Below are 27,606 nucleotides of genomic sequence, written 5' to 3'. Positions count from 1 at the left end.
CTGGTCTTGTAAACCAGGGGTCGCGAGTTCGATCCTCGCTGGGGCCTGGGCGGTTTTTTCCCCTCCTTTTCTTCTTTTCTTTCTTTAAGAACTTAGAACTTAATGCAAAACGTTTAGTGCAAGATTTGAAGCTCGTGGAAAGAGCTCTGTGGAAATCAAGACTGCTGCCCTTCGATCAATGTAGAAGAAAAAGTGGGGAGGGACCATTATGGCATTTTTTTTTCTCTACAGCAGGAAAAAATAATTTTATTTTTTTTAAAAAAAAAAGAAAACGTAAATCGTATTTACGTACGCCTGCTTCAAAAGTGAAAATTACTCTTAAGAGATTTGAAGGTTCGAAAGCGGGGGAGGCGGGGAGGCGTCGCTGGTTGCAAAGGCTGCAGTTTCAGGTGTCTTTCCAGGCTGAAGCCAGCAGGTGGCGCTAAAGGACAAGGAATCTGCGCGGGTCTCCGAAGTGAGAAAAGTTCCCGGGAAAAAGGGTCGGATTTATCCTGGGCGGGGGGCGTTGCGCTGGGGGGGCAAGCCATGTGCTTCCAATGGATGGTTGTGTACACAGCTTTATTGGGAGCATTTGAGGTCTCCCCGAAGTGGTACTTCAATCACGTGGCACAATCTGAGTGAATCTGAGACCCAAAGAGAAAAAATGTGTTCTACTGCTACTGTAGTCTTTATTATGTAATAAACTCACGAAGAAGTATTGTATATCCCCACGCATTAAGAATGGTGAACAGGCCTCCAGGCAGCCTGGAACACCTGGGACAAGTTTCACCGGGGGGGGGGGATTAATATTTTCTTAATTTAGTAATATTGCACAGGCACTTTGCTTTTCTGTGTTAGATACACAAAGCGCAACAGGCTGAATAATAATAACTGTAAACATTTTATTGGTTATTTCCTAACGTAAAGGTCTAGCGCAGTATGTGCAACATATACAGTTCATATGTACGGTATATTACCTATGAGACTAATTCCATTATTAATACATTTCTTCTTACTGTTTCTTCTTGTACGTTCCTGTATAACACAATCCTTAGGTAAAAATAGAAAAGTCCTCAAGGTAACGAAAACAACACAGCTAATGTAGACTGCTGGCACAAGCAAACAAGGTGCAAACTGCTAACTTAACAAGGTTTCCAAATAGCTCCCTTCCTCAGCTGATAGTAGATGGTCAGTGTGTATAACAGGTACATAAGTAATTATACGTGAATGATTATCAATAGTAAAGATACTGAATTTGTTTTGACATTTTTTCTGTGTTAGATGGTAGCTAAAAGCTTTTTTCTTATAGCAGCATGTCTCTTCCAGACATTGTTTAGTTATGTATAATGGTTTTTAACATTTGCAGGTTTTATCTGTGTTTCATGGCTAGTTATGTAACCTGCTTAGGTATTATTTGTATTTTTTTTTCTAAATAAGGATACATTATCTAGTTGTATAGTGCTGAATGAGGGATGCATCCGTTCCTGCAAGTCATACATTAGTGTGGTGGAACAGGCTGTAAATGCATTGGAAATATGGCAGTCATAACGTGAAAAAATGTAGGAGGCAGCGAAGAGGCCTTCCTTGCCTTGATTTAGGGATGGCCTTAGTCTGGCCCTGCAAAGTCATTCTTAAGTCCTTGCCCACTACTAGACAGAAGGTTTACTGCAAAGCATAGCTTATTATCCTAATTGTTCCTATCCTACCCATATCCAAACACAGGTGAATTCCCACCCACCACCCACCCCAATACTGGTGCATTTGGAATTTGTATCTGTGATAGTATGATCTGAATCCCAGGTGTCCAGGAATATTGTACACCTACGTTGGGTGTTGATAGGATGACCAGGTGAGACCTACAACAAAAGGTCGCAGCATTTAAGTGCTTTTGTTGAAACATTTTTTGCCTTGCAAGAGAACCACACAAATAGAGGCACTTTGATTTATTTGTTCTCATCCAGTATTTTATTATAGGGAGGGAGAAAATACGTGTGCTTTAGAATGTATGTTGCAACTGATAAAAGAAAATCAACTGCCCAGTATCATCAAAATATCAGACTGGGCAATTTAGTTAATTCTGCTCCCTGTAGTTAATTCCTTAGAAGGTTTGCATTTCATTAGACTGTTCAGCCATTGAAATGCAGCCAATGTTCCTTGCTTACTAACCTTTTGATATACAGCCTTACTCTCCCCGAGACAAAAGTACCACAGACTTATTAACCTCGCCATCTTTTCAGTGGTGCTCTTTGCCATGCAAGTCGATGGGGGAACTGAATTTCCCAAAGAGGGTGCAAATCAGTTGCTGCTTCACACAGCCAAAGCAACCCCACTGACATTCCTGTAGAACTATACTGTTGTAAATGGCCACTGCGTCGCCTCCTTAAACCGGTCATCGGAGTAAGATTTCTGCAAAGCAACAACCTGGAATCCATCTGGGGCATTTTAACTCCTCATTAAGCAAATGTGCTGCACCTGTCACAGTGGCCTAGCAGCTGCTTGCTTTTCCTGGAGCGGAATGCTTTCATTCATATACATATATATATTTATTTGGGGTGTAAACTACACACTGATCTCACTCTCTTACTAAGAGCGGAACGGAAGCAAGTTGCCCAGCAACTCCATCTACATTCACATAACTGGTCCAAGTTCAAGCAGCACTTCTTAAGCCGGAACTCTTTCTCTTCTTCTGCATTTTCTCCTTAGCCGCTGACTTCAGCTTTGGAACCTGTTTCTTTTGGGCTCTGGTTAACCGGGAGCCTTTTTTCTTTGGCGGGGAGGTCGTCACCGTCGCTTTCGAGACCCATGGAGCCTTTTGCGCCGTTCTGTCCGACTTCGTCTTGGATCCCCGGGCCTTGGGGGTTTGGGTCATTTGCTGCTTTTTGCCAGACCTGGGAGCCTTCGCTGCCTTACGTTTAGTAGGGTCTTTGTGGGAGGCAGGCTTCTTGGATCTTGGAGTGGAAGAATTTGGGGGCGGTTCGGTAGCATTGAAGGCTGTTTTGGGGGGACGGGTTGTAAGGCGCTCTTTAAGCAGTTCAAGGACGGTTTCTGTGAAAAGACATTTTAGGAGGTTACCATCCTTGTTTCAACAGGTTGAATTTAGCAGCGATACAGAGCAATTTAAGATGGTGGGTGGGAAAGGAACAGAAAAGATTATTTATGTATGCGACAACAGCACCGTGGATGCTACTAGTCCAGAGATGGAAAGAAGGAAGAGTCCCTACCAGAGAGGAATGGCAAACCAAGCTGTTAGACTACGCCAAAATAGCAAAACTGACCGGAAAGCTCAGGGACCAAAAAGACAAAAACTTCAAGAAAGAATGGGGGGAAATTATAATTTATTGAGGAGACCCCTGTAAACAGATGAAAACATTAGCAGGATTTTAATCTCACTTGTAATGTAACAAATACTATGGACAATATGGATAGATATAAAATATAGATTATGAAATAATATGCAGTTGAGAAGGTTGACAATAAGACCCATGGAGGAGATGGTGGGGAAGTCTTGATATTCAGAGAGATCTCTTTATATGGATATGTATTTGGTATTGTAAATCTATATTTGTAATATCAAAAACAATTTTTTAAAAATGGTGGGTGAGGTATCATTATTATTAAGCAGACGACAGAGATTTCTCCAAGTAGTTCTTTATAAGTAAGCTGGAACTGAACTGAACTGCTCAGCCGGCCTGCTTTTATAGGCAGCTGGCTGTCAACATTGTAGCCCAGGGTTTCCCACATAAATTAACTGACGTGGAGCTGAGTGAAAACTATATACACAATACCCCTGGTGGCCGGGGTGAGAACTTCAATACATAACAATTATCACAGTGCTTTGCAGCATTGCCTGAACCCCTCAGCCACCCTTAACAACAGCACCTCTGCCTTGAATCAGTCTATCCCTCAGCCTCACAGGTTTGTGGTAAGGATAAAATGGAAAGGGGGGGAACATGGGGAATATTATGAGCTGTTAGGAAGAGGTTTGCTGGCTTGTGTAATCCACCCTAAGCCTCAAACATTTAGATTTGAGGTGAGGCGCCATTGACCAGTGCAGGGTTTCCCAAACTTGGATCTCCAGCTGCTTTTGGACTACAGTTCCCATCATCCTTGACCACTGGTCCTGCTAGCTAGGGATGATGGGAGTTGTAGTACAAAAAACAGCTAGAGACACAAGTTTGGAAGCCTTGGACCAGTGAGCCAAGTTGGGATTTCGATTAGGCCCACAGAGCCAACCCCTAAAAACCACACCTACCTGCCCCCCCCCACCTGATGTCATCAAGTGTGGAGCAGGTACCCATGCAACCACACGAGACTACAACTCCCATCATAAGGAATGATCGAGAGCTTAAATTGAGCTCCGAATTGCTCTTCTGCAGGAGCAAGACCTGTTCCCCCTGCTCATCAGCTGACAGAGAGCAGGAACATGCCAAACACTAAGTGGTTTGCACTCAAGCCGCTTTGAAAATGGGAAGAGAAAACGTCCATTTTAGCCGGCACAGACCCTCCAAGTGTTCCTATTTTCCAGGGACATCCCTGATTTAGAGAAGCCGTCCTGGTTTCTAATTTGATCCTGGAATGTCCTGCTTTACCTTAGGATGTCCCTATTTTCCTTAGAGAAATGTTGGAGCGTATGGCATTATCCCGACCCCCGAGCCATCTGAAGGCAATCCTGTATAGGGCAGGGTTTTTTAATGTTTAATGTTTTATTTTGTTCTTATACAGTGGTACCTCGGGTTAAGTACTTAATTCGTTCCGGAGGTCCGTTCTTAACCTGAAACTGTTCTTAACCTGAAGCACCACTTTAGCTAATGGGGCCTCCTGCTGCCGCCGTGCCACCGGAGCACGATTTCTGTTCTCATCCTGAAGCAAAGTTCTTGACTCGAGGTACTATTTCTGGGTTAGTGGAGTCTGTAACCTAAAGCGTATGTAACCTGAAGCGTATGTAACCCGAGGTACCACTGTATATGTTGGAAGCTGCCCAGAGTGGCTGGGGCAACCCAGTAAGATGTGTGGGGTATAAATAGTAAAATTATCATTATGGAATGGGACGTCCCTATTTTCATCGGAGAAATGTGGGAGGGTGTGGGTGGTTTCAGTGACAACTTGGACTGGTGTCCAATCCACCTTTTGACGGGGGTGGGGACAGATAAGGGTCTGGTCCCCCAGGCTGAAAAGTTCACCCCTGATTCAGATATACTTAGATCAGAATATATACATTCAGACTGGAGGGTTTTGTTGTTTTTAGTATTCTGCAACATGTCACTGATACGGTACTATTGCATTAGTGATGGTGGATTTACACTGGAGTGTCCACACACCACATTACTTTATTTGTTGTTCTGCAATGCTTCCCCAGTGATACAGTATTAGTGCCGCCTAGAAGGGCACTGCTGGACTACAGCACAACAAAAGCAAGCCAATTCCTGCCTCCCCAACCCCCAAAAAACCCACAAATCCAAAACATTTGTTGTGCCAATTGGAAACCTGGCTGTATGCCCATTGCAAAAGCGATTGCAGGTGCAAACAGTATCAAAACGTGATTGTGTATAACCACCCCAATACCATCATGAGCAAAATAATCACAAGTATAGAATAAAGAGGGGGGGTGACTAAATTGTTTATTATTGATTGATTGTAGTATTTACTTAGTTGGAAGCCTTTAATGGTTGGCACACACATCGAAAGTTCCTTTCCATGTGTCTTAGCATTTGTGCTACATATGCTACATAGCAAACAAAACAGAAAAACACCACATATCCTTGTTGACTTACTTGCACGGGGAATGAATGGGATTCTCTTACTCTTTGTTTTCACTGGAATAGGCTTCTGTTTACATTTCCCTGGTGGAGCTCTCCTAAAAAGCAAATAGATTCGGTCACAAAAATTATGAGTAGACATCTTGAGAATGGATAAGGAGCCTGTGTTTGTGGTGGTTTTCTAGAGGCAGATGGCCAACTTCAGTCTTTCTGTTAAATCATGAGCTTGCCAGCAAAAGACCTTGAAAGCACTCTCATGCGAACAGAACAAAAGCTACCGGTATATCCTGCCCGAATCCTTCCATTAGTTTCTCTCCTTGTGAAGAAGTGGATTTTCAGTTAAGGAAAATGTCAAGCATTTTGTACTTGAAAAGAACACTCTTCCTGATTTAGGTTTCCTGTGGATGATATTTGCCTGCTATATCTTTGGTTTTAAGTCTTTCCACTGCTCTGCTAAATTAATTGGAACTGTGATACAGTTATCATTCCCAACGGGTCACATGCGCTCCATACTTTTAAAATACATGCCCTCCCAAAGAATTCTGGGAACTGTAGTTTGCCCCTCCTACTGTTTGTAGCACTCTTAAACAAACTACATTTCCCAGGATTCTTTGGAAGAAGCAAGTTCTCTGGAATCTCAGTATTTAGTGGGAGCAATTCATTTGTAGTAAAAGAAACAACTTCAAGGGTAAATATGAGCAAGTGAGTGAATTTCAGCAGGAAACTCACATGGTGCCCCAATCCAGATTGGACCCTATAGCTACATTATTTTTTTACAAAACAGGCCTGTTTAACCACACTTTAAAAAAAATGTTAAATAATGTAACATGTCGTTTGGCTTTGGTGAGTTTGAGTTCTCGCATTTCTGCCTTGAAAACACCATGGCCTTTTTATGCTACAGAAGTTGAGACAGTTCTCACTTTCTCTCTTGAGTGTAATTCACAAACATGCTAAAGAAATGAATGAGAAATATAGACTTCTAAAAACCTGCAGAAAGGTCCATGGATCTTCCTGGAAGTTCTTGTTGGACACTTTTTCCACTGAAGGTGAAGTAATACCCGTTTCTCAGATAGCATGAACAACAGGTTGGTAAGTTTTGTTGTGTTTTTGGTGTGTGTGTGTGTGTTTAAAGCCTTACATTCTTCTCCTCCCCACACACACAAAAAGAGATTAAATGGGAGGGGAAATAGAGGCTGGTGGTTCGATGCCAATGCCATCATGTGGCTGCTGCAAAAAACCCCAAAAACAAAACAATACCTGCATGAATAAGAAGCACCCATCCCACAATAAACGCACACCTGAAAGCACCCATAGGCTCAGAAAACTACAAATAAAATCTGGAAAGTGTGTATCAAAGAGATTAAAGCTTCCCAGAACAGCTTGACATCTTCATAACAAGGCGAAAAGAACATGAAAATTACTATCTGCCCAGAAAAGCATCCCAAATGTTGGTAGGCCTGGAAGTCTTCCCTACTTGGGAGCAAAAGCGATGCTTTCTTGGTACATTAATCTTTTGGATATCCTTTGGATAAAAGGAGATAGACAAACAGTGAATATTTATTACTGTCGTTGATGTGCCTTGCCATTACTTGGACGGAAGTTCTGTCAACAGCTCTCATGTTTTTCTAGACTAGTTCCTGAGTCTCAGACGAATTCTATGGTTGGTCTCAACTTCAAAATAAATACAAACTACAAAGAGATGTATTTTTGTCTGCTTTCTGTGCTGTGGGTTACCTGCGAGCCAGCTCTCCTTGAGCACAAATGGGGACAGAGTTCCCTACAGTAGGGGTGAAAACAGACACAATATAAAACAAGTAACTGAACTGAGATGTGAGCAGCAGCAGACTGAATACTGGCCAGGCCTAGCTCCAGATTTCTTTCCAACTTCTCCTATTTGGTAAACAGGTCTCATGCTATGCTGCTGTTTCAATTATTACAGTGGTACCTCGGGTTAAGTACTTAATTCGTTTCAGAGGTCCGTTCTTAACCTGAAACTGTTCTTAACCTGAAGCACCACTTTAGCTAATGGGGCCTCCTGCTGCTGCCATGCCACCAGAGTACAATTTCTGTTCTCATCCTGAAGCAAAGTTCTTAACCTGAAGCACTATTTCTGGGTTAGTGGAGTCTGTAACCTGAAGCGTATGTAACCTGAAGCGTATGTAACCCGAGGTACCACCGTACTAATAAAACATCCACCACTTCATTTTGGGTGTACTTATTTTAGTTAAGCCTTGGTTCTAAACCAATTCCTTGGACCTCTCAAGTTACAGCTGCTGTAATTTGGCTTCTTTTGCCTGAGGCCTCAGAAGCAGAGAGCAGTACTTTAGCCCTTGCTCCTTGGGGTCTTGGGGACAGCTAGCGTGGATTTACACACAGGGAAAAAATACTATAAATAAGTCAGAAATTAAATCGTTATAACCAAGGGGGGAACCCCTATGTAAAAGCGCTAGAGAAAAGGTTTGTGCTCTCTGGCGCCACCTGGTGTTGCATGTTTATAACATTCAAATCACTGGGGCTTTTTTACTACTGTAGCTGAGTCCCTAGAGTACAGCCTGAGATCTCCTGCACAAGTTAAGTGAACAAAGCAGGAGTGGTGGTAGCTCCTCTACCTAACATAGTTTTTTACTCCTTGAGAGTTGGCACCATCTGAACCAGCAGGGGAAGAATGACCTAGGGGTTTGGGTCAGGTTTCCTGATATCAAGTGTAGTAGCTTATGCAATATTTAATTCCTGTTACTGATGGAACATGCTCCCATGCTTCACAGTATTTTGTTATTCTGCACACACACATGAAATACCTTCATGAGACATTCTTCCCTCAAAGAACCCTGGGGACCCTTACAGAGTTACCACTCCCAGCAACTTTTAACAAACTACAGTGCCCAGAATTCTCTGAAGGAAAAAGGGTCTGGGAAAACAATTGTGGGGCTTTCGGGGCTCTTGGTTTCCTAATCCTCAAATCCCTTAAAAGGGTTTTAAGCCTGTGGGCTCCCACTGATTTAACTGGAGCCCAATTGCTTTAAATCAATGTACTTCGTTTTAATTAAATTAGTGGATTGACCTGCAAGTGCCAGAGCAGGAAACTGTGGCTTCCCAGGAACATAGTTGTTCTGCAGGTTTAATGCATGAAACTGAAATCCAGTCATGTGAATGTTTCTGTTGTATCTGTTAAGTTGTGGGTGAACATATCAGACGACACAGCGATTCTTTAAACAGCTCAGCTTCAGGCCAGAACAGAACTGAGCTGAAGGGTTCAGCCAGCCTGCTTATATAGAGCTCCACTAGAATGCAACAGTACCCATTTTCTGTAACTATCCAATCACTGAACATCACTTTCGATCCCTTATTTGCATATGTGGACCTGAGTGAAAACTATCTACAGTATCCCCCTGCTGGCCCAGGGTGAGAACTTCAGTACATAACAGTATATATCACCCTGGAAGAAAACTGATGAATGTTTGTGTGTGATACTGATGCTGTTCAAAAAATCAGCAGGCAGCAGGGACATTCAAGGACTTGAAAAAGTACCCACCTTGCAGGATCCACAACTTTGTATATCGATCCATGTGGCGCAAAGGCACTGGGGTAGGATGTAGCCATAAAATAGAGCTCAGCTGGAGATAACAGGAAGAGAGGAGAAAGCCAGGAATGTGAAATTCGTCAGACAAAGTTGCAACAAGTTGATAACTGTGCAATTTTTTCCTCTCTACGTAAGCCAGGCCTGCGCAAGTTGTAACCTAACACCAGCCTAAAGCAACCATGTGGCCTTCCAGGTTCCTGATTATTTCAGGGTTGCCATATTTCAAAAAGTAAACCAGGACACCCCAAAAGTTGTTGAACAACTCAGAGTTGGTGGCCTCCCCCCAAAAATGCTTTCCTAAGAAAACAGACACAGCAACCAACATTACCTGCTTCATCCTCAGCGAAAGAAATGATGTATTTGCTGTAAGAGCTGACCATCCCTGGAAAGGCACAGGCTTTAGTGCTACCAATACAAATGTCTTGCTTCTTCCATTGATTTGCTCTCTCATCTTCTTGCAAAGCCATAAGCCGACTGGATGAAAAAACAAGAACATATGTTTTATGGTTTCACAGTTCCACTGTAGCTTAGGAAAACTCTTTCTGGTATATCCCAAAAGAGATCCAAGGCTTTCTCTTGGGCCGTAAATACTTTTTGCTACTCCCTGTTGCCATGAACTGTTTGAGCCAATGACTAGGGATGAACCAAAAACCAATATTCTGAGATGGTCTATAGGAAACCTACCTCCTGTACTGAAAAGTTAATGGAAAGAAGTTTGTTCCTTACCCGTTCATAAAATCACCAAAAATGTATAGGCCATTCAGGTTTGGAGACTCACATCCTCTATACACATAACCTCCAGTGACTGATTTTCCCACTGAATGGCTGTAGGCAAATATTGGAAGTATATCATCTGTTAAAAAAAGAGAAAATGCACTTTCGTCAATTAAAACTGTTTGATTATCTAAAAAGGAAATAGTCATCCTTCTTCAATGCACGAGCAATTTTTTCTAAAACAAATTGGGCATTTAAAGTAAAATTAGTGTAGTTTATAGCCGTGTTGTCTAACCTTTTTCCTTCTGAGGCCCCCATCCAACCTAGTTTCCTTCCTGTTGCCCCTCCCATGGGCGTAGGCACAGGAGACAACTGCCCCCCAAATAAGTAAAAATCAATACAAATCAGAGGCACTGCCCCCCAAAGAAACCTGCCCCCCTAAAAAAATCCTGGCTACACCTATCCGTGGCAAAAAAAGGGAGAGAGCGAGCTCTAGGTCTTGGTGGCCTGCCCCCTTACCCACTTGTGACTGGCCAAGCAGATAGCTAGCCAGTCAGGATTCCCCCCCCCTTCACTTCTCATTTCCCTCTGTGGCCCCCTAGTCTTGGGCTGTGGTTCCCCCATTTATGCATTTTTCACCGTGATCCCCTTGGAATATCTTGGTTTATATGGAAACACTGGTTTATAGGACCACCATGCATCCACCTTTGCAGCAGACAGACCTCTGTTTGAAGGCGTCCTCTGGTTGAATGGCTGATGGGCCCAAGACTGGTTTAAAAATAAGTAACCATTAAAATGGAAAGGAGGGGTCTTGAAATTACACATATTCAGAGACCTCCAGCAGTGGAGGTAGATCATCACAACTAGTGGCCACAAATAGCCTTTTCTGCCGTGTATTTGCCAAATCCTCTTTTAAAGCCAGTCATGTTGTTGGCCATAACTATTTCCTGTGGGAGCAAATTCCATAGTCCATGTGCGCTGTGTGAAGTACTTTTTTTTGTCTGTCCTGAATCTTCCACCGTTCAACTTCACTGAATGCCCCCAGGCTCTATGAGAAACGGAGAGAGAAAGCGTTTCTCTATTCACTTTCCCCACCCCGTGTGATTTTATACGCCTCTATCGTGTCTCCTTGTACAGTGGTACCTCCGGTTGCGAACGGGATCTGTTCTGGAGGCCCGTTCGCAACCTGAAAAGAACGCAACCCGCGTCTGCGCACGTGCGGGTCGCGATACACCGCTTCTGCACATGCACGTGACGTCACTTTGTGTGTCTGCGCATGCGTGAGCGGCAAAACCCAGAAGTAACCCTTTCCGGTACTTCCGGGTCACCATGGGACATGACCTGAAAACGCTCAACCTGAAGCAAACATGAGGTATGACTGTACTTGCCTTTTCCTGAAACTAAAGCACTCTAAATGTTGTAACTTTGCCCCCAAGGATCTTATCCTTAATGAAGTGCATTTGCACTTCCTATCCCTTCACAAAGGAATGACAAAAATGATAGCTGCAGAATTAACAGTTAAACCAAATACAGGTAAGATAAGGCCTTCCCACCAACACACTAAAAATGACAGGAAATATTCTTTACCTAAGGAGGAATTTTGACAAAGCTTGATGTCATAGCACTCAAAGCCTTCCTTGGCTCTCCAGCCGTAGTTCCCGCCTTTAACAATTATGTCCACTTCTTCAAACTTGTTCTGGCCGACATCTCCACAGAAAATTCTCCCCCTTCCTTTGCGACTGAGCGGGTCACCTCTGTCCACAGAGCAACGCCACATGTTCCTCACCCCATAGGCATAGACTTCTGGGAGAGCTTGAGGGTCAGAGGCAAAAGGATTGTCAGGGGGGATGCGGTAAGGCTTCCCATCAGAGCTTCTTCCATCCACATCGATCCGCAAAACCTTTCCAAGTAAACTACTCCTGAGAGGAAATCAAGGCATAAAACAAGGATTAATGAACGTGACAAAGAAACAGAAGGGAGAGTGTTGTAGCAGTTTCCATATATGCTGGCTGCTTGACTAGATGGGATATCATCACCTTCTGTCAAATGATACGCAAGGAAACTTACATAAAAGATTTGGGAAAAAAGCAATAAATGATAAGATAATCTTTTAAAAGCACCCCTGAACAGAAAAGCAGCGTTATTTTAAAAAGTATAATTTGCCTTTAAAGGCAGAGTAGGCTGTCTCATATGTAAGGTAAAGGGACCCCTGACCATTAGGTCCAGTCGTTGCCGACTCTGGGGTTGCGGCGCTCATCTTGTTTTATTGGCTGAGGGAGCCGGCGTACAGCTTCCGGGTCATGTGGCCAGCATGACTAAGCCGCTTCTGGCGAACCAGAGCAGCGCACGGAAATGCCGTTTACCTTCCCGCCGGAGCGGTACCTATTTATCTACTTGCACTTTGACGTGCTTTCGAACTGCTAGGTTGGCAGGAGCAGGGACCGAGCATCAGGAGCTCACCTCGTCGCAGGGATTCGAACCGCCAACCTTCTAATCGGCAAGCCCTAGGCTCTGTGGTTTAACCCACAGCGGCACCTGCGTCCCGTCTCATATGTAATCAGCACTTATTGAAGATGGACCTTACCTGTTCTGAGCATTCCCAAATTTACCAAAAGGGTCCCCGGCTTTCCCTCCATCCCCTGTAAACAGGTACATGTAGCCATCCAGGCCAAAGAGGATCTGTCCCCCATTATGGTTTGCGGCTGGTTCTTCGATTTCTAAGAGACTCCTGAAGGGGGTGGGGAGGAGAGAGAAACACAGAGATCAGAAACTAGGAAAAAGAGCAAGGGAGGAAGGCTGGTTAACATCCAGGGCCTTACTAAGTTCAAAGACGTATTTTACTTATTCAGTCACTAAGCAGAACATCTTATCTGCATAGTGCTCAATCTTCCCCTTTTCCTAGACAAAGCAAAAAAGGACCTTAAAATTCCTGGGATAATTCTATCCTTCTGATGAAATCTGTCTGCTGGATAGAGCCGTCTTAAGTGCACATCTGGCACTCCCACTTGCCCTCCCAGGAGAGAAGCTGGGTCAGAATGCGCTGCATCCATCAGCATGCATCCATCACTGCTTATGGAAAGGAAGTCAATTAATGGCTTTGTTTTGATCTATGATAACTCTTATGCCAATAGGCAATCACCCGTAGTGGACTGCACGACACGTTGCAGGTCTAAGCCGTAGTCAAAGCAGGAAATCCGGACGGCAGATCAGCACAACTCCTGGATGCAGGAGCGGTGCTATTTTTCCAGAAAGAGAGGACAAGGTTTCTCCCTTGTCCTCTTAGAATGGCAATGGCGCCCACCTGGGAGCTGCTGGAGCTGAGCTCCAGTGAACTCTGGCTGGGAAAAAAAAGCCCTGCGCAAGAGTGTTAACTGGGCAAGGTCTTTCTGCATCCAGCCATTCCTATTTGGCAATATACTTCTCAATACATCTATCCTGCTTCCAGGCACATATTGAGGCAGCAATTGAACATGGGCGGAAGAATATTCAAACTAGGACCCTCAATAAGCTTCTTTTTTAGGAGACACTGTGGTCTGGTAGATGATAGGGTTGGGTTCTATGCTGGACATTAGGTCCTGCACAGCAACTGGAAAAGCCACCAAATTCCCAAATGAGCCAATGTTTGGATGCAGAGGGTGTTCCCGATTCTACCTTTGAATGACCACCTTCGAGTCAAGCCACCAACACACAGGAGCATTCTTTGTTGACATGGATCAAGTCATACCTATAAAGGGGGGGGAGGGATTCCTTTTCATCACTGGCTTCAATTATGATTGAAAAGTGGGTAGCCCTTCCCTCCAATGTCAAGAGAGCTCAGGATCCAGCTTGTCAGAATCTGGGTCCTGTTCTCTGTCTCTGCTCTAGAGCACTGGCTGATGCAACTGGTGGGTCAGGAACCCAAAACTGGCCATGCCATGGTCTAAGATAGTTAGGGAGTAAGACACTCACCTAGAAGACCACAGTTTGTCATATATAGGTGGAAAAACAGAGCCAATGAACCTGGGAGTGATCTCCATTGAAGACAGTGGGATCAGGCTGCACAATAACGGGTACCCCCACGTTACAGGTTGAAACTGAAACTACTCTCCAGGTTGAAGATTTGTCTAGATTCTTTCCAAAGTGCCGAGTGTAGGGCTGGCAAAACCTCCTTTCTCCCCTCCCTATCACATTTTGCAAGCATCAGCTGCAAGTCAGAGCAGTCTCTCTTGTAGCCTGTGGCTACAAAGGAAAGCACACACCTTTGCTTTGCCTGCACACACCTGTTGCCTGCTGGGAACAGGCCCATACAGCCAATGAACAATGTGGACTCCGCCGATCAGTTGATATCATGAGTGACACCAGCTGATTGACAGGAGGACGTGGTTGGGCCTCATGGATCAAACTGGAACCTCTGTTGGCCAGCATTAGTTTCTGAGCCGAAGGTTCCCCACCCTTACTAGCGACCTAGGTTCAAATCACACATCTGAATGCATTCTTTTATCTTGGATAGCACAGTAGTGCTTAGCACCTGAGTCCACCTCCACCCACATACCTATAAAATTGTCCTTTTGCTTGGCCAGGGAAAATAAATCACAGATCACAGAATTCATTGTTTCTTGAAGCCCAGCTGGGATTTGCTTTAGCACAGAGTGTACTTGGTTACTACTTATTCCACAGGGTCAATATGAGGACTAAAGGTGACAACTTCGCCCTAAGCCCTTGGGAGGAAGCAGAGATCCCAAGAAGAAGGAAGAAGGAAGGAAGCTTGGGGAAAACATTACCTTTCTGTGCTTGCATCAGCCTTGTTGACATCTGACATGGAAACTCTTAATTCACTGATCCTGATTTTCTCCACCTTTTTCTTGTCCTGGTAGGAGTAATAAATGTAGAATTTCCCATTGTCCTTGTATTTGGGGTGGAAGGCCATCCCGAGGAAACCTCTTTCATCTCCTAACCAGGGGGTGGTCAGCACCATGTTCTTAATGTCCAGAAAAGGCTCTTCCAGGCGACTTCCATCTGGAAGAAAGACCCAGATGATGCCCACCTGTTCAGCCACAAACATGCGATGGGTGTTGTCGTTCGCGTGCGCCATCAGCACAGGATTCCTCAGCCCGTTGGCCATCTCTTTTAGGCACAGCTGAAGGCAGCCTTTCTTGTCCTCCACCACAGAGCCCAGGTTACGGTTCAGGTCTGTGTTTTTCAGCACGTCGGGGAAGCAGTAGTCTTCATCCTGGATGTTAAGCAGGTTGCAGAAGCGGGTCTTGTTCCTCTCGCAGCATTCCTGGATGTGTTTGTCGTCGGTAAGCAACGTGATGGCAGAACGGCAGTAGAGGTGGAACTCCGAACAGTAGTCTGAGCAAAGGCCAGGCAGGTTCCGCAGGGGAGTCTGAGGGTTCTCGGCATCATAAAGATGAGCTGCGTAGGGTGAGCATTCCTGTTAAAGGGCGAAAAGCATTCTGAAAGTGCTGTGCAATGGACCCTATCTGTGTGGCTGCTGCTGCAGCACAGTCATGCCTCCTCAGTCTGCACATTTATGTATTACAAAGACACCTCAAATAGCAGGCCTGAATAGCTCAGCTGGTTGGAGCGTGCTACTGATAATACCAAGGTTGCAGGTTCGATCCCCACATAGGACAACTGCATTTTCCTACATTGCGGGGAGTTCGACTTAATGGTCCTCAGGGTCCCTTCCAACTCTACATTTTTATGATTCTATAATCCTAAGTGTGCAATGCTCCCTGACTTTAAGAAATGTAACAGCCACATTGGATCAGACTAAAGGGCTATGGAAGGGAGACCTCTGGATACTGTTGGACTGCAACTCCCATCAGCCCCAACCAGCAAGGCCGATGGTTGGAGATGATGGGAGACATAGTCCAACAACATCTGGAAAGCCAAAGGTACCCCATCCCAGACCTAATCCAACATCTTATTTCCCACAACAGCCGTCCAGAAGCCTATGGAAAGCTCACATGCAGGACATGAGGAAATAGCCTTTTCCACTGTTATTACCCAACAACCAGTATTCAGAGCATGGTGCCTCTGATGCCGAAGGTGGCATATAACCCATACCCTCTCACACGCCCCAGCGGAAAACGGGGATGCGTGGCTTTTGGGGGCGTGCTCCTGCATGAGTCATTTCGTTCGCATGAGAGCAAGGCCCTGAAAGATGCAATATTGCTAGAACTGGCTAGAATTGTTTAAAAGTGCTTTTCCAAAAAAACAAAGTCTTTTTTGTTGGGGATAATTCAGACAGAAATTCCCAGGTATCAAAAAAGGGTCTTTATGTATGCCACTACTGCGGCCTGTGTTTTGTTAGCCCCAAAATGGAAAACAAGCGAGGTCCCAACTAAAGAAGAATGGCAACTTAAGCTGATGGAATATGCACAGCTTGCAGATTTAATATATAGAATAAGAGAACAAGAATAACATATGTTTAAAGATGCATGGAAAATGTTTACTGAATATATGGGGGGAAATTGTGTACACTTGAAAACATTGGCAGCATAAAGATAAATTCAACAGTGTAAGTAAATTTTGATGGATGTAATAATGGAATACTGAATGGTTTATGTAAAATATGCAGGAAGGTCATTGCTAATTTAAGGATGTTTAAATGAGTATTCTAAATTGTAAAACAGAAAATTTAATTAAAAAATTAGATAGATAGATAGATAGATAGATAGATAGATAGATAGATAGATAGATACACACACACATATATTCATCTTCAGCGATCACTCATAACCGAGTAAGATTGCCTTCTATAAACACAGTTTTAACAATGAGTCACTCCGTAAGTGACTGTGGAGGCCAATTCTGGTTCCACACGTCCTTCCACAGTGGGGACATTGGTTCCTGGGCGGAAGTTGATCATGGTGTGGATTTGCCAAGCGTGCCTTCCTCTTAGCACGTTTCTCCCTTGCGTTCTGAGTTTGAGTGTCTTCAAAGTCCATGACACTTTTGGTAAAGGCTGTTCTCCAATTGGAGCGCTCGCAGGACAGTGTTTCCCAGTTGTCAGTGTTTATTCTACATTTTTTAGATTTGCCTTGAGACAGTCTTTAAACCTCTTTTGTTGACTGTTAAGTTGTGGGCGAACATAGCAGACGACACAGCGATTTCTCCAGAGCAGCTCTTTATTTGTAAGCTGGACAGAACTGAACAGCAAACAGCTCAGCCGGCCTGCTTTTATAGGCAGCCGGCAGTCAACAATGTAGCAACAACAACCCAGGGTTTCCCGCCTAAAATAACTGACGTGGACCTGAGTGAAAACTACATACACAATACTCCTGGTGGCCAGGGTGAGAACTTCAATACATAACATTGACCACCAGCATTATGCCTTCCATTTTGTTCCCATTTTATTGGGGCAGTTGGGTATGATAACCATTGTTATTAGCAGCCAGTGATCGCCATATCTTCCATGAGTTGTCTTATCCCCCCCTTTAAAAGCTATCTATGTTGTGATGGCACTTGATGGCCACAACCATATCTTGTGGAGACAGACTCCATAGCTATGCCCAAAGAAGTGTGTCATTCTCGCCATCACACAATAGCATTTCTCCATCTTCTCCACACAGAGAACCTACTACTACTTGCTTGCCCTTCTTCTTGCTTACATAGCTTTTTGTTATTCCAGTCCAAAACTGACCTGTTAAATCCAAAGCTCTTGTTTGACTACTGACTATAAAGTTGTACATTGGAAGCCAAACGGAATCTGTTCCGGAGGTCCGTTTGACTTCCAAAACGTTTGACTTCCAAGGTGCAGCTTCCGATTGGCTGCCAGACGTTCAGCTTCCAAAAGAACGTTCACAAACTGGAACACTCACTTTCGAGTTTGTGGCGTTCATCAATCAAGATACGACTGTAACTGGGTATCTCAAAGTGGTTTGGCAATCAATCCTTCTTTGCAGAGAACTCTGGGAATGGTAGCTTTGTGAAGGGAATAAGAGTGTATGAACAAGTATCAGCATCCTTGACAAACTGCAGTTCCCATAATTCTTTGAGGGGTGCTATGATGACTGTTTAAAGTGGTGTGATGCTCCTTTAAATGTAAAGGGCAGATGGGGCCTAAATCTTCAGAGCTGAGTATAGTATACTGAAGTGCAGTTCAACAAAATGTCCCCTCTGACAAGCCTTTGTCCCACCATTTGCTTTGGATCCTACAGTCTCTCCCTGTCTCAAGTCCAAACTTAGGCGCTGCAGGGGCTGTCTTTCAGAGAATGCAAGCAACCCCCATTTGCAGCTAAAAATGTCTGAGGTCAAGACATTCCTAAGGGTCTACATAACAGTTGCTAGGATTAAACCGCCTTGCCAGTAAAAGGCTGGCCCATCTGTTCCTTTTTCCTCATCTATGTGAGAGGTTGCAAATGGTGTTCTGCTCATTGTTCCAACCTCTATCACAGAGGGGCTGATGAAATATTAAGTCTTTAGGTCCCTCTGTGACTACTGTGTCTGCCGTTTTATAAGGATTTCCTCTCCCTGTCTCCCTGTCTGAAAAGTTGTTTCCACATAATAGTAAGTGGAGCTATGCAGAATTAACTATTGTCCCAGTTGTTAAGGGTTGGTGGGAACCGTAACTGTGAGGGATAAACTAGAGACACCAGGAATTATTTTTTTTTGAGGTGTGGAAAATGTGCTTCAAATGTGCTTTAAAGGCACAGTGTGTTAAATGTGTTTTTCTGCATTTAATGAGCAGGGGTTTTGAAGTGAAACTTTTTGCATCAGCTTGGGTGGTGGAACTGATAATTAACAGGAGGAGAGAGGGGGGGAGTTTAACCCTTTCCTCCCCTGCTGCAGTCCGAAAGGAAATCCTTTCTCTGGAGCTAGTATTTGCATAGGCAGGAATTCCCTGCCCTCTCTGGCACCACTGCATTTTAAAAGATCTGCATATTGGGTGCAAAGACATATTTGAGGTCACCTTCCTATTTGGCCCTAAGACTGACATTAATTAATTAATCAGTGTCAGGAACCATCACATTTATTCACTGATGAAATATTAAGTCTTTAGGTCCCTCTGTGACTACTGTGTCTGCCGTTTTATAAGGATTTCCTCTCCCTGTCTCCCTGTCTGAAAAGTTGTTTCCACATAATAGTAAATGGAGCTATGCAGAATTAACTATTGTCCCAGTTGTTAAGGGTTGGTGGGAACCGTAACTGTGAGGGATAAACTAGAGACACCAGGATTTTTTTTTGAGGTGTGGAAAATGTGCTTCAAATGTGCTTTAAAGGCACAGTGTGTTAAATGTGTTTTTCTGCATTTAATGAGCAGGGGTTTTGAAGTGAAACTTTTTGCATCAGCTTGGGTGGTGGAACTGATAATTAACAGGAGGAGGGGGGGAGTTTAACCCTTTCCTCCCCTGCTGCAGCCCGAAAGGAAATCCTTTCTCTGGAGCTAGTATTTGCATAGGCAGGAATTCCCTGCCCTCTCTGGCACCACTGCATTTTAAAAGATCTGCATATTGGGTGCAAAGACATATTTGAGGTCACCTTCCTATTTGGCCCTAAGACTGACATTAATTAATTAATCAGTGTCGGGAACCATCACATTTATTCACTATTTCCAGCAGTGGTGCCAACACAGCAAGATTTGGGGGCAGAGGTCTGAGGGGCCCATTCAGCAAAAGGAGCAGAAGGGCTCACCTTTGCTGACAGATTGAAATACATTTCAGATTAAGCGAGGCAACAAACACATTGCCATCTGAAGAGGGGCAAAATCTTTAAGTCCTAAGTAAACTGAACCACTGGCTTCATTTTCCATCCAGGTTGTCTTTGCTTTACTTTAGACCAATTCCATCCCTGCCCCTGACACACACAAAGTATCCCACACTGGGGGAAAATATGGGTTCCCGTGGCTGTGAAATTATTTTTAAAAATAAGCAGCTTCCTTTTGACTTCACAATCTGAGCAGTGTTGCCCCTTGAAGAGAGCGTATTCAGTACATGCAGATAATATTTTAGCGCTGAGGAAGCTTAGATGGAAGAGTGCTAAGCCTGGTGTGTGTTTTGGCTCCTTTGTGCTGGCAAGGAGTGAATCATTGACCTCCATGACTCACTGTAAAAGGGGAACCCTTTCTGCTCATAAATCACTGGATAGGCAGGGTGCCAATGGGAGCCGCACCCTTTGCTCATTGTTCTCCTGCTAGTTACACACACACACACACTGGCTGGTTTCTGCCTTCAGCCAGATGGGCAGCCTTCACTAGAAAGCAGGGGGAGCAGGAACCGAGCAACTGAGACTGGAGGGAACCCTTTCCAAAAAGGCATGGGTGCCAGCTGTTTGATCTGAGGCTGCTTTCAGAGCTGCAGCTTTCCAGGGCACCAGGCAGGAGCACAATCTAAACACATCGCTTCATGGCATCTGGGAATCAAAACACCAAGGTCCACTTTCCTCAGCCCTGCATAAGCCGCCGAGCGCTGCCCAGTCTCGGTCTGCATTTATTTGCAAAGCAAATGGAAGAAACACTTATCTTTTTGTTCCGAACCTCAGACACAAAATGATTAGCTTCGCCACCTTTCCAGCAACGGAGAGCACCGCTGCTGCTTCATTTGATCTAGAATATTAACTTGAAAGTGTGTTTTGTAGCCCCCTTGGGCACACACAAAAAAACCTGCTTCACAGCTCGCCTTGAGCCTCACAACAACTTTGCGAGAAAGCTTAAGTGGCTCGCCAAAGGGAGGCCAGGAAGAAGACAGCAGTCCAAAGAGATTTTGCATTCGTATTTCTTTTGTCGCACTTTTGCCACCGTTCAAACAGGTTTGGCAGGTTTCTGATATGAAATCCACAAAATCTGTTTAGCAGGGGTTAAAGTAGCATGAGTGAACAAATTGCAAGCTGTGATTGCTCTTCCAAACTATCTTCAAATTTCGGGGTGGGGGGGAGAAATCATTCCTTGCTCTCCAGCCTTCAGGTGAGAGTGAGGATGTGAGATTTTCACTACTGTGTCATATTGGTTTGAAACATTAAAAGAAAAAATCACCCTAAGATTATACAGCTTAATACCTGTATGCTAAGCAAATACGTAGAATGAATCAATGGAATATTATCCTCATCCTCCCCCTGAACAATATTGCATTATGTTTTTACATACATCACTATTTGTCCGCAGGAAAGGTGCCACTTATATATATTCCCCTGTAGCTGCTAAAGATGCCACATATATATATTCTACACACACACACACACACACACACACGTACACGTAGCTGCTTAGTTTTATTTAATTTATGTTCTCTGTCTTCCCTCCTTAAAAAAATAAATAAACCAACAGTAGAATTTGCAATCAAGTGTATATCAGTGATGCATAATGAAGGTTACAACCCACCCATTGCCTTACCTGGCATAAAATATCTTTGATATATCCTCCACACAATTTGTGAGCCTGCGGATCGATATAATCCATCACCTCCCAGTATTTGGCTGCAATCGTATTGTCTTTGTCCTGATCACAACAACCAAAAGTTTCATAGGCAGAGCAGAACTCCAGGTGGAACGGAGGCTGGAAAGGAGGACCATAATCGAGGCACTGCGGGTGTCCCAGGAGTGGCCCACTTTGGCCCAAGAGCATAAAGAAGACACCGGTGAGAAAATTTAAAGAATGGAAGGAAATCCCGGCTCTGTTGCTCTTGTAGGAGCTCACAGTAGCTTTCCTCACGGAAGTTTTCCTGTTGCTAGATGTCTCCAAGATGTGACCACCTTGAAGATTAGGGTTATTCATCTTCTGAGCTTTGAAGCATCCCAAATAGCAGAGAGCTCAGTGTTTGCTCAAGTTTGCTTACACACCCCTCTCTCTGTCTCCCATTAAGTTTACTATTGGTGTGCTAAGAAGCAAAGCCTTCAGACCGCCTCTTGGCAATTCCACACCTCACACTGCAGAATACTCCCCTCCTTCCTTTTTTTCTGCAATTTTCTCTGACCCCTCTGATAGAAGGAGGCAGATGCCACACAGTAACATACACTGTGAGAGAGAGAGAGAGAGAGAGAGAGAGAGAGAGAGAGGAGGGGGGGGAGAACTTAAAGCATAAATTACAGCTGCTGCAAGCATTCTATACTATCTGGTCAACAGTTATAGAAAATAATCATTTTTTCCTATTCACAAAGCTCAGGAATCCAAAGCTCAGCAAATACTGTAGCTGGGAAAGACGATGAATCATTTCTGTCCGTTACATTCCCACTCTCATTTACTTGAAATTAATCAAACTGAGATCACATTCATGTGAAACATGAAACATGAAATTTATAACGGTCAGAGACCAGCTTGAGATCACATTCTAAAGAAATTATATAGGATTTCCCCTTTGCCAAATTACAAGCATGTGGATTTTTTTTAAAAAGGGTTTTGTTAATTGATCGTTAATATGGTTCCCACCACAAAAGGCTTGGGTTGTTTAATACGTTCATCCTGGTAATGATATTTTTCAATGGCAATATTACAATGGACATCCTTTTTACAAACTGGAAACGAGCATATTAAATGATTTATTAGATGCTACTTAGTAAATCCTACATTTTGACTCATTTATTTTTTGCCACCTTGGCACATATGTATACACACACACACACACACAGAGAGAGAGAGAGAGAGAGAGAGAGAGAGAGAGAGAGAGACAGAGAGAGAGAGAGAGAGAGAATTTTTGTACCCTCCCAAAGCACTACTTATTACCCTAATTACATTCAGTGTTCAGAAATGAATTCATAGACTCATAGAACTGTAGAGCTGAAAGGGACCATGAGGATCATCTAGTCCAACCCCTGCAATCTTTTTTGCCCAACGTGGGGCTCAAACCCACAACCCTGAGATTAAGATTCTCATGCTCTACCAACTGAGCTATCCCAGCTCATAGCCCCATATTGAACATGGGTTGGTCCTGTAAATATTTATGTCTAATTTGCTCTTACTGGTTTTGTTCCCTTTGACCGACAAGACTTTTAAGACTCTGAACATGAAGCTGCTGATAATAAAAAATGATCAGTTGCCAGAAAAACATGGCCAGGTTTGTTGCTTCAGGGGCAATCTAGCTTGAGTTGCTTCTACCCACCCTCCTTCCCTTCTTGACCTTTTTTTTTAAAAAAAAGCTGTACATTTTAGGAGAACAGTGTTTGTGTTAGACTCCACTGTCAGATCTGAGCTCTGGCTCCTGGCTGTACCCCTTTACCTGCTCTGAGCCCCACCCAAAAGGCTAACCAGGGTGAGCATTGGCATCTATGCAGATATAAGGGTTAATGCTGGAAAGCTCTAGTAAATATGAACAAAAGTAAAATTTGCTTCTCTGCTCAGAGGCTTTCAGATTTAAAACTAGTACTTTTGATTACACTTCCACATACAGCTACACCGCTTCCTTCATAGGTTGACAGCATGCACCTTTAAGAATCTTGCTTTGGCTGCCAGATTGCAAAAGGCCACTGTGACCCCTACAAAAATGTGTTGAATGCTATTTCAAAAACAAAAAGCATATCAACAGGTGGCAGACTTGCCAAAGATCTGAGATTAGTGAAAACTTCACCTAGGAAGCCTGGGAACAACTTTTACAATGCGGGTTCATCCAGTGCTGCAGATGAGAAAATATTGTCTTTTATTCTACCCAAATGAACACAGGGTGCTGACATATACCAATTTTGTCCATCTGGTATACTATACTATATCTGACTGGCATCAGAATGGATCCCAAGGGTCATCTAGTCTAACCGCCCACAATGCAGGAATCTCAAGTAAGCATCCATGACAGGTGGCTATCTAACCTCTGCTTAAAGGTAAAGGTAAAGGTACCCCTGCCCGTACGGGCCAGTCTTGACAGACTCTAGGGTTGTGCGCTCATCTCACTCTAGAGGCCGGGAGCCAGCGTTGTCCGCAGACACTTCTGGGTCACGTGGCCAGCGTGGCGAAGCTGCTCCGGCGAACCAGCACCAGAGCAGCGCACGGAATGCCGTTTACCTTCCCACTATAAAGCGGTCCCTATTTATCTACTTGCACCCGGGGGTGCTTTCAAACTGCTAGGTTGGCAGGCGCTGGGACCGAGCAACGGGAGCGCACCCCGCCGCGGGGATTCGAACCGCCGACCATGCGATCGGCAAGTCCTAGGCGCTGAGGTTTTACCCACAGCGCCACCCGCGTCCCAACCTCTGCTTAGAAACATCCAATTAATGAAAGTCCACACCATCTGAGGGAGTTCTTTCCACTGTTGAACAGCTCTTCCTGCCAGAAAGTTCTGGTGTTTAGGCAGAATCTCCTTTCTTATAAATTGAATCTATTGGTTCTGGTCTTGCTCTCCAGAGCAGGAGAAAACAAGCTTGCTCCATCTTCCATGTTACAGCCTTTGAGATGTGGGTGGGTAGGTTTCACAGCCCTTGTTTCCTGAGCACCTTTTAACATGAGATGCCAGGGATATATCTGGGATATATCTGGGATGCCAGGGATATATCAGGGATATAACAGAGAATGTTCCCTTATACCAACTCAGACCATTGGTCCATCTAGCTCAGTATTATCTATGTTGACCGACAGCAGATCTTCAGGGCTTCAGACTGTGGACATCCCCAGGGGTATCTGCAGTTTCTCCATCGCTGATTTAGATGAAGAATAGGATATGCACAAATGACAATAGTAATATTATGTAATTCAGTTCCAATTGTTGTAGCTTGATGAAGTCAATAATATACTGCGTTTGTCATTTAAGTGATACCATTTAAAAGCACATTCCAGTTCCACGCAGCTTCTTGGACCTCCACCAATGTTTTTTTGCATGGTGTTGTTGCTGTATTCCACCAATACAAAATGTACTTTGCACTACTTGTAGCAGTTCTCTCACTCATGCTTAAAATCCTAAGGCTGCTGTTTCTAAGGGCTCCACAAGATGTTTACTGAGTATACTTCCAAATTTGCTTACACAAATCTTACAGGGAGGTTATAGTGTCCGCTCTTTTTTAAGCATTTGTTTCCATGTATTTGCAGGGAAGTTATACAAGGGGCATTCACAGAACCATAACCACTGGGGGGGGGTGACTAGCTGAGGTTTTGGCCCCGGGTGAAGCCTCCAGGGGGCGCCATTGAGGCTCCCAGCCTGTGTGTGTGTGTGATGTGTGTGTACACAAATGCACAAGGGTGTGTGTGTCAAACTGTGTCTTTGACCCAGGTAAAATAAAGCCTAGTTTCACCCCTGGACATTCATCCGGATTGGTTTGCACAGGAGTTACACATTGTTCTGTCGATTGTTCTTTATCCCTTACTTGTATTTCCCTATCACTTTGCTAACCACAAAAAGTGTGTTTTTAAAGTGGATTTGTTGCACCAGAGCAGTGTAATCCACTTTAAATGCACAAACCTGAATTTCCAGTTGAATCATTCCTGCAAAGTAGTGGCAGTCTGAAGGCAACCGGAGTCTAGACATTCTCTGCAGGGTGCCTCCGCAAGCCACTCTCCCAAGTCAGACTTCTGATGAAGTCACAATTCAAGGCTGTGCCAAAGTGATGACCATGACCAGCAGGAAGGTGCGTGGGGGCAGATTAATTAATCCATTCACGAGCTCCATCCTAAAGAAAGCATTTCATGTTTGAATGCCGCAGTGCAGCACAAACAAATAAATAGTTCTACTGGGTACAACATTCAGATTCCTGGGATTCTTGAGTTTTCTTTTCTTTTGAAAAAGAACATGTTTCTAACCCTTATGGTATGAACTTTTGGACTGAAAGGATGCCTCGGATACCTCTGAGAAGCCGCTGGTCTAGTAGACAGATGGCAATGCATTGGATTACCCAAGTCAGTTGTGCATATTTGCTAAATGTTCATAATGTACACAAAAGTTGCTAAATGGACACAGCAGAATTTCTTGGGGTTGCTCTGAGTTTTCCTGCCTCGCCTAATGTGCGTGTAGCCCAACCATGCATACTGACTTCAGGTCTGAACATCTTTCTACCTACCAAGTTACCAGACACAGGGTACCAGCTGCCGTCTCCATTTTTGTTACCCAAGGAGGGCAGAAGTGCCTGCAAGTCAATTAGCACCAGAAAGCATCTACCTCTCTCAAAAATGTGCTTAAATGTACAAAGTGCATGTGCACAGACAGGTTCTTAAAGACATGTGTTAACAACAGTGCATAGAATGGGCTGGTGCGGGCCTCTTCTTTTAACTGCATGATGGGTGACTGGAAGAATTTCTAAAGGCAAACAATTCTACACTATTGTTATAGGATGCAAGGCAAGCTGTAGTCACAGCATGTCTATATTATGTATTGTCTGCTACAGATACACACACACACACACACACACAAGCACCATCAATTCAAGAACATATTTCAAAGGTTCTTATATGAAGACTTTGAAAGATAAATGATAAAATGTGTTTCCTGTGAAGTTTTATTTTAGCAATGACTCAAAGCCGAATTCCTTTGGAAAGATTTATTATAAAACTGGAACTTCATTTTAAAAAAAATGGTTGTCAATTATATACAAGGTTTTTTCATTGCAGGGGAGATCTGTATGCAGAGCAAAACATGTACAATCGGGGTGGGGGGGGAAATATAGTTCCAAAAAGAAAAGAAAAAGGATTTTGCCTCTAAAAGCAATCAAATATCAGACGATCTTCAAACTGACCCAGCTGTGTTTTTTCACAAATGTCTTCAATGGTTTGAACTTTTTCTTATTGGCTTCACAACCTTGCCGCATGACGTATCTAAAATATTTGCAATCTTGACACAAACAAAAGTAAAATGGCATTAGAATGAATGAATGGGTTAAGACTTAACTGGGTACAATCAGACCCTTAAGAACATGTTGTGAAGAATAAAAAAATCCCACTGAGCATTCTCAACCTCAGTACTCCACAAGTGTCAAAATCTCAATGTATAGAAAAATTATGGGTAAATTAGTATTGTTATAATGTGGAGCAAATAATCCAGCGACGTAAGCCTACATCTGGAAGTCACTTTGCTTAATGACAAGGTCCCAGTCCAGAATGAGGTTTGACGGCCATTTTCTAAAAAAAATTATCTAGACCATTATTACAAGAGCTTTGAAGGTACTGTATAGAGTTTAAGATACCGACAAACAGCACTATTAATCTACAGACCATGTGCTCATCTCTCATGTTAGATGTTTCCATTAGGGGTCTGATGGGTGCTGGGTTTTGTACATGCAAAAGAAAATGCATCATCTTGCTTTGTTTGGGCTCAACTAATGCTGTAATGAGTAACCAGCAGTACGCATGGTGTTCCCATCAGCAGCTAGAATTGCCTCTCCTCTCCATTGAAGGCCATGAAAGTAACACATGTAAGAAGTAATCCGAGGTTCATTAACGTCCCACATTTTGTATGGTCTCTCAGCACCTCAGATTTCCTTCCTACAAAACGGAGGAAGGAAACCCCCCTGTAATAACTGATGCTTCAACTAGGCTAAAGGTAAAATAAAAAAATTCCTTCCAGTAGCACCTTAAAGACCAACTAAGTTGGTTCTTGGTATGAGCTTTCGTGTGCATGCACACTTCTTCAGATACACTGAAACAGAAGTTGCCAGATCCTTCTATATAGTGAGAAGGTGGGGAGGGGTATTACTCAGAAGGGTGGTGGGAATGGGAGATTGGCAGATAGCTGAGATGAGCCTGTTGACGAC

General features: G+C 43.8%; 2 protein-coding genes across 9 annotated transcripts in view; both read right to left on the bottom strand.

Moving 5' to 3' along the window:
• Positions 1 to 1,827: 1,827 nt before the first annotated feature.
• Positions 1,828 to 21,809, bottom strand: HHIPL2 (HHIP like 2). The gene is made up of 9 exons (XM_083496080.1): positions 21,344 to 21,809; positions 14,790 to 15,442; positions 12,614 to 12,757; positions 11,617 to 11,948; positions 10,042 to 10,168; positions 9,644 to 9,789; positions 9,268 to 9,349; positions 5,751 to 5,833; positions 1,828 to 3,024 (listed from the first exon to the last, which is right to left on the bottom strand). The coding sequence occupies exons 1-9, from the start codon at positions 21,722 to 21,724 to the stop codon at positions 2,627 to 2,629; spliced, it is 2,346 nt and encodes a 781-aa protein (XP_083352206.1). The 5' UTR covers positions 21,725 to 21,809; the 3' UTR covers positions 1,828 to 2,626.
• Positions 21,810 to 26,332: 4,523 nt separating this feature from the next.
• The window catches only part of TAF1A (TATA-box binding protein associated factor, RNA polymerase I subunit A), a 39,678-nt gene continuing 38,404 nt past the window's right edge, over positions 26,333 to 27,606 (bottom strand). For all 8 annotated transcript variants that reach the window (XM_083496123.1, XM_083496125.1, XM_083496122.1 and 5 more), the window contains one exon: positions 26,333 to 26,687. In XM_083496123.1, the coding sequence (XP_083352249.1) occupies positions 26,572 to 26,687 (116 nt within the window). In that variant the 3' untranslated portion in view covers positions 26,333 to 26,571. The remainder of the gene's footprint in view (positions 26,688 to 27,606) is intronic.

The sequence above is a fragment of the Podarcis liolepis genome (genome assembly GCF_965112155.1).
Source record: "Podarcis liolepis genome assembly, chromosome: 3".
Lineage (NCBI taxonomy): Eukaryota > Metazoa > Chordata > Lepidosauria > Squamata > Lacertidae > Podarcis > Podarcis liolepis.
The sequence above is the reverse complement of the archived record's forward strand: the minus strand, read 5'-3'. Positions and strand labels throughout refer to the sequence as shown.

What these genes read in the sequence shown, in the direction of transcription:
- HHIPL2 (XM_083496080.1), bottom strand. Translation starts at nt 21,724, where the DNA reads ATGAATAACCCTAATCTTCAAGGTGGTCACATCTTGGAGACATCTAGC. An exon ending in TCAAAGATATTTTATGCCAG is followed by an intron (nt 15,443 to 21,343) that starts GTAAGGCAATGG and finishes GCCCTTTAACAG; the next exon opens with GAATGCTCACCCTACGCAGC. An exon ending in TTTGGTGATTTTATGAACGG is followed by an intron (nt 9,790 to 10,041) that starts GTAAGGAACAAA and finishes TTTTTCATCCAG; the next exon opens with TCGGCTTATGGCTTTGCAAG.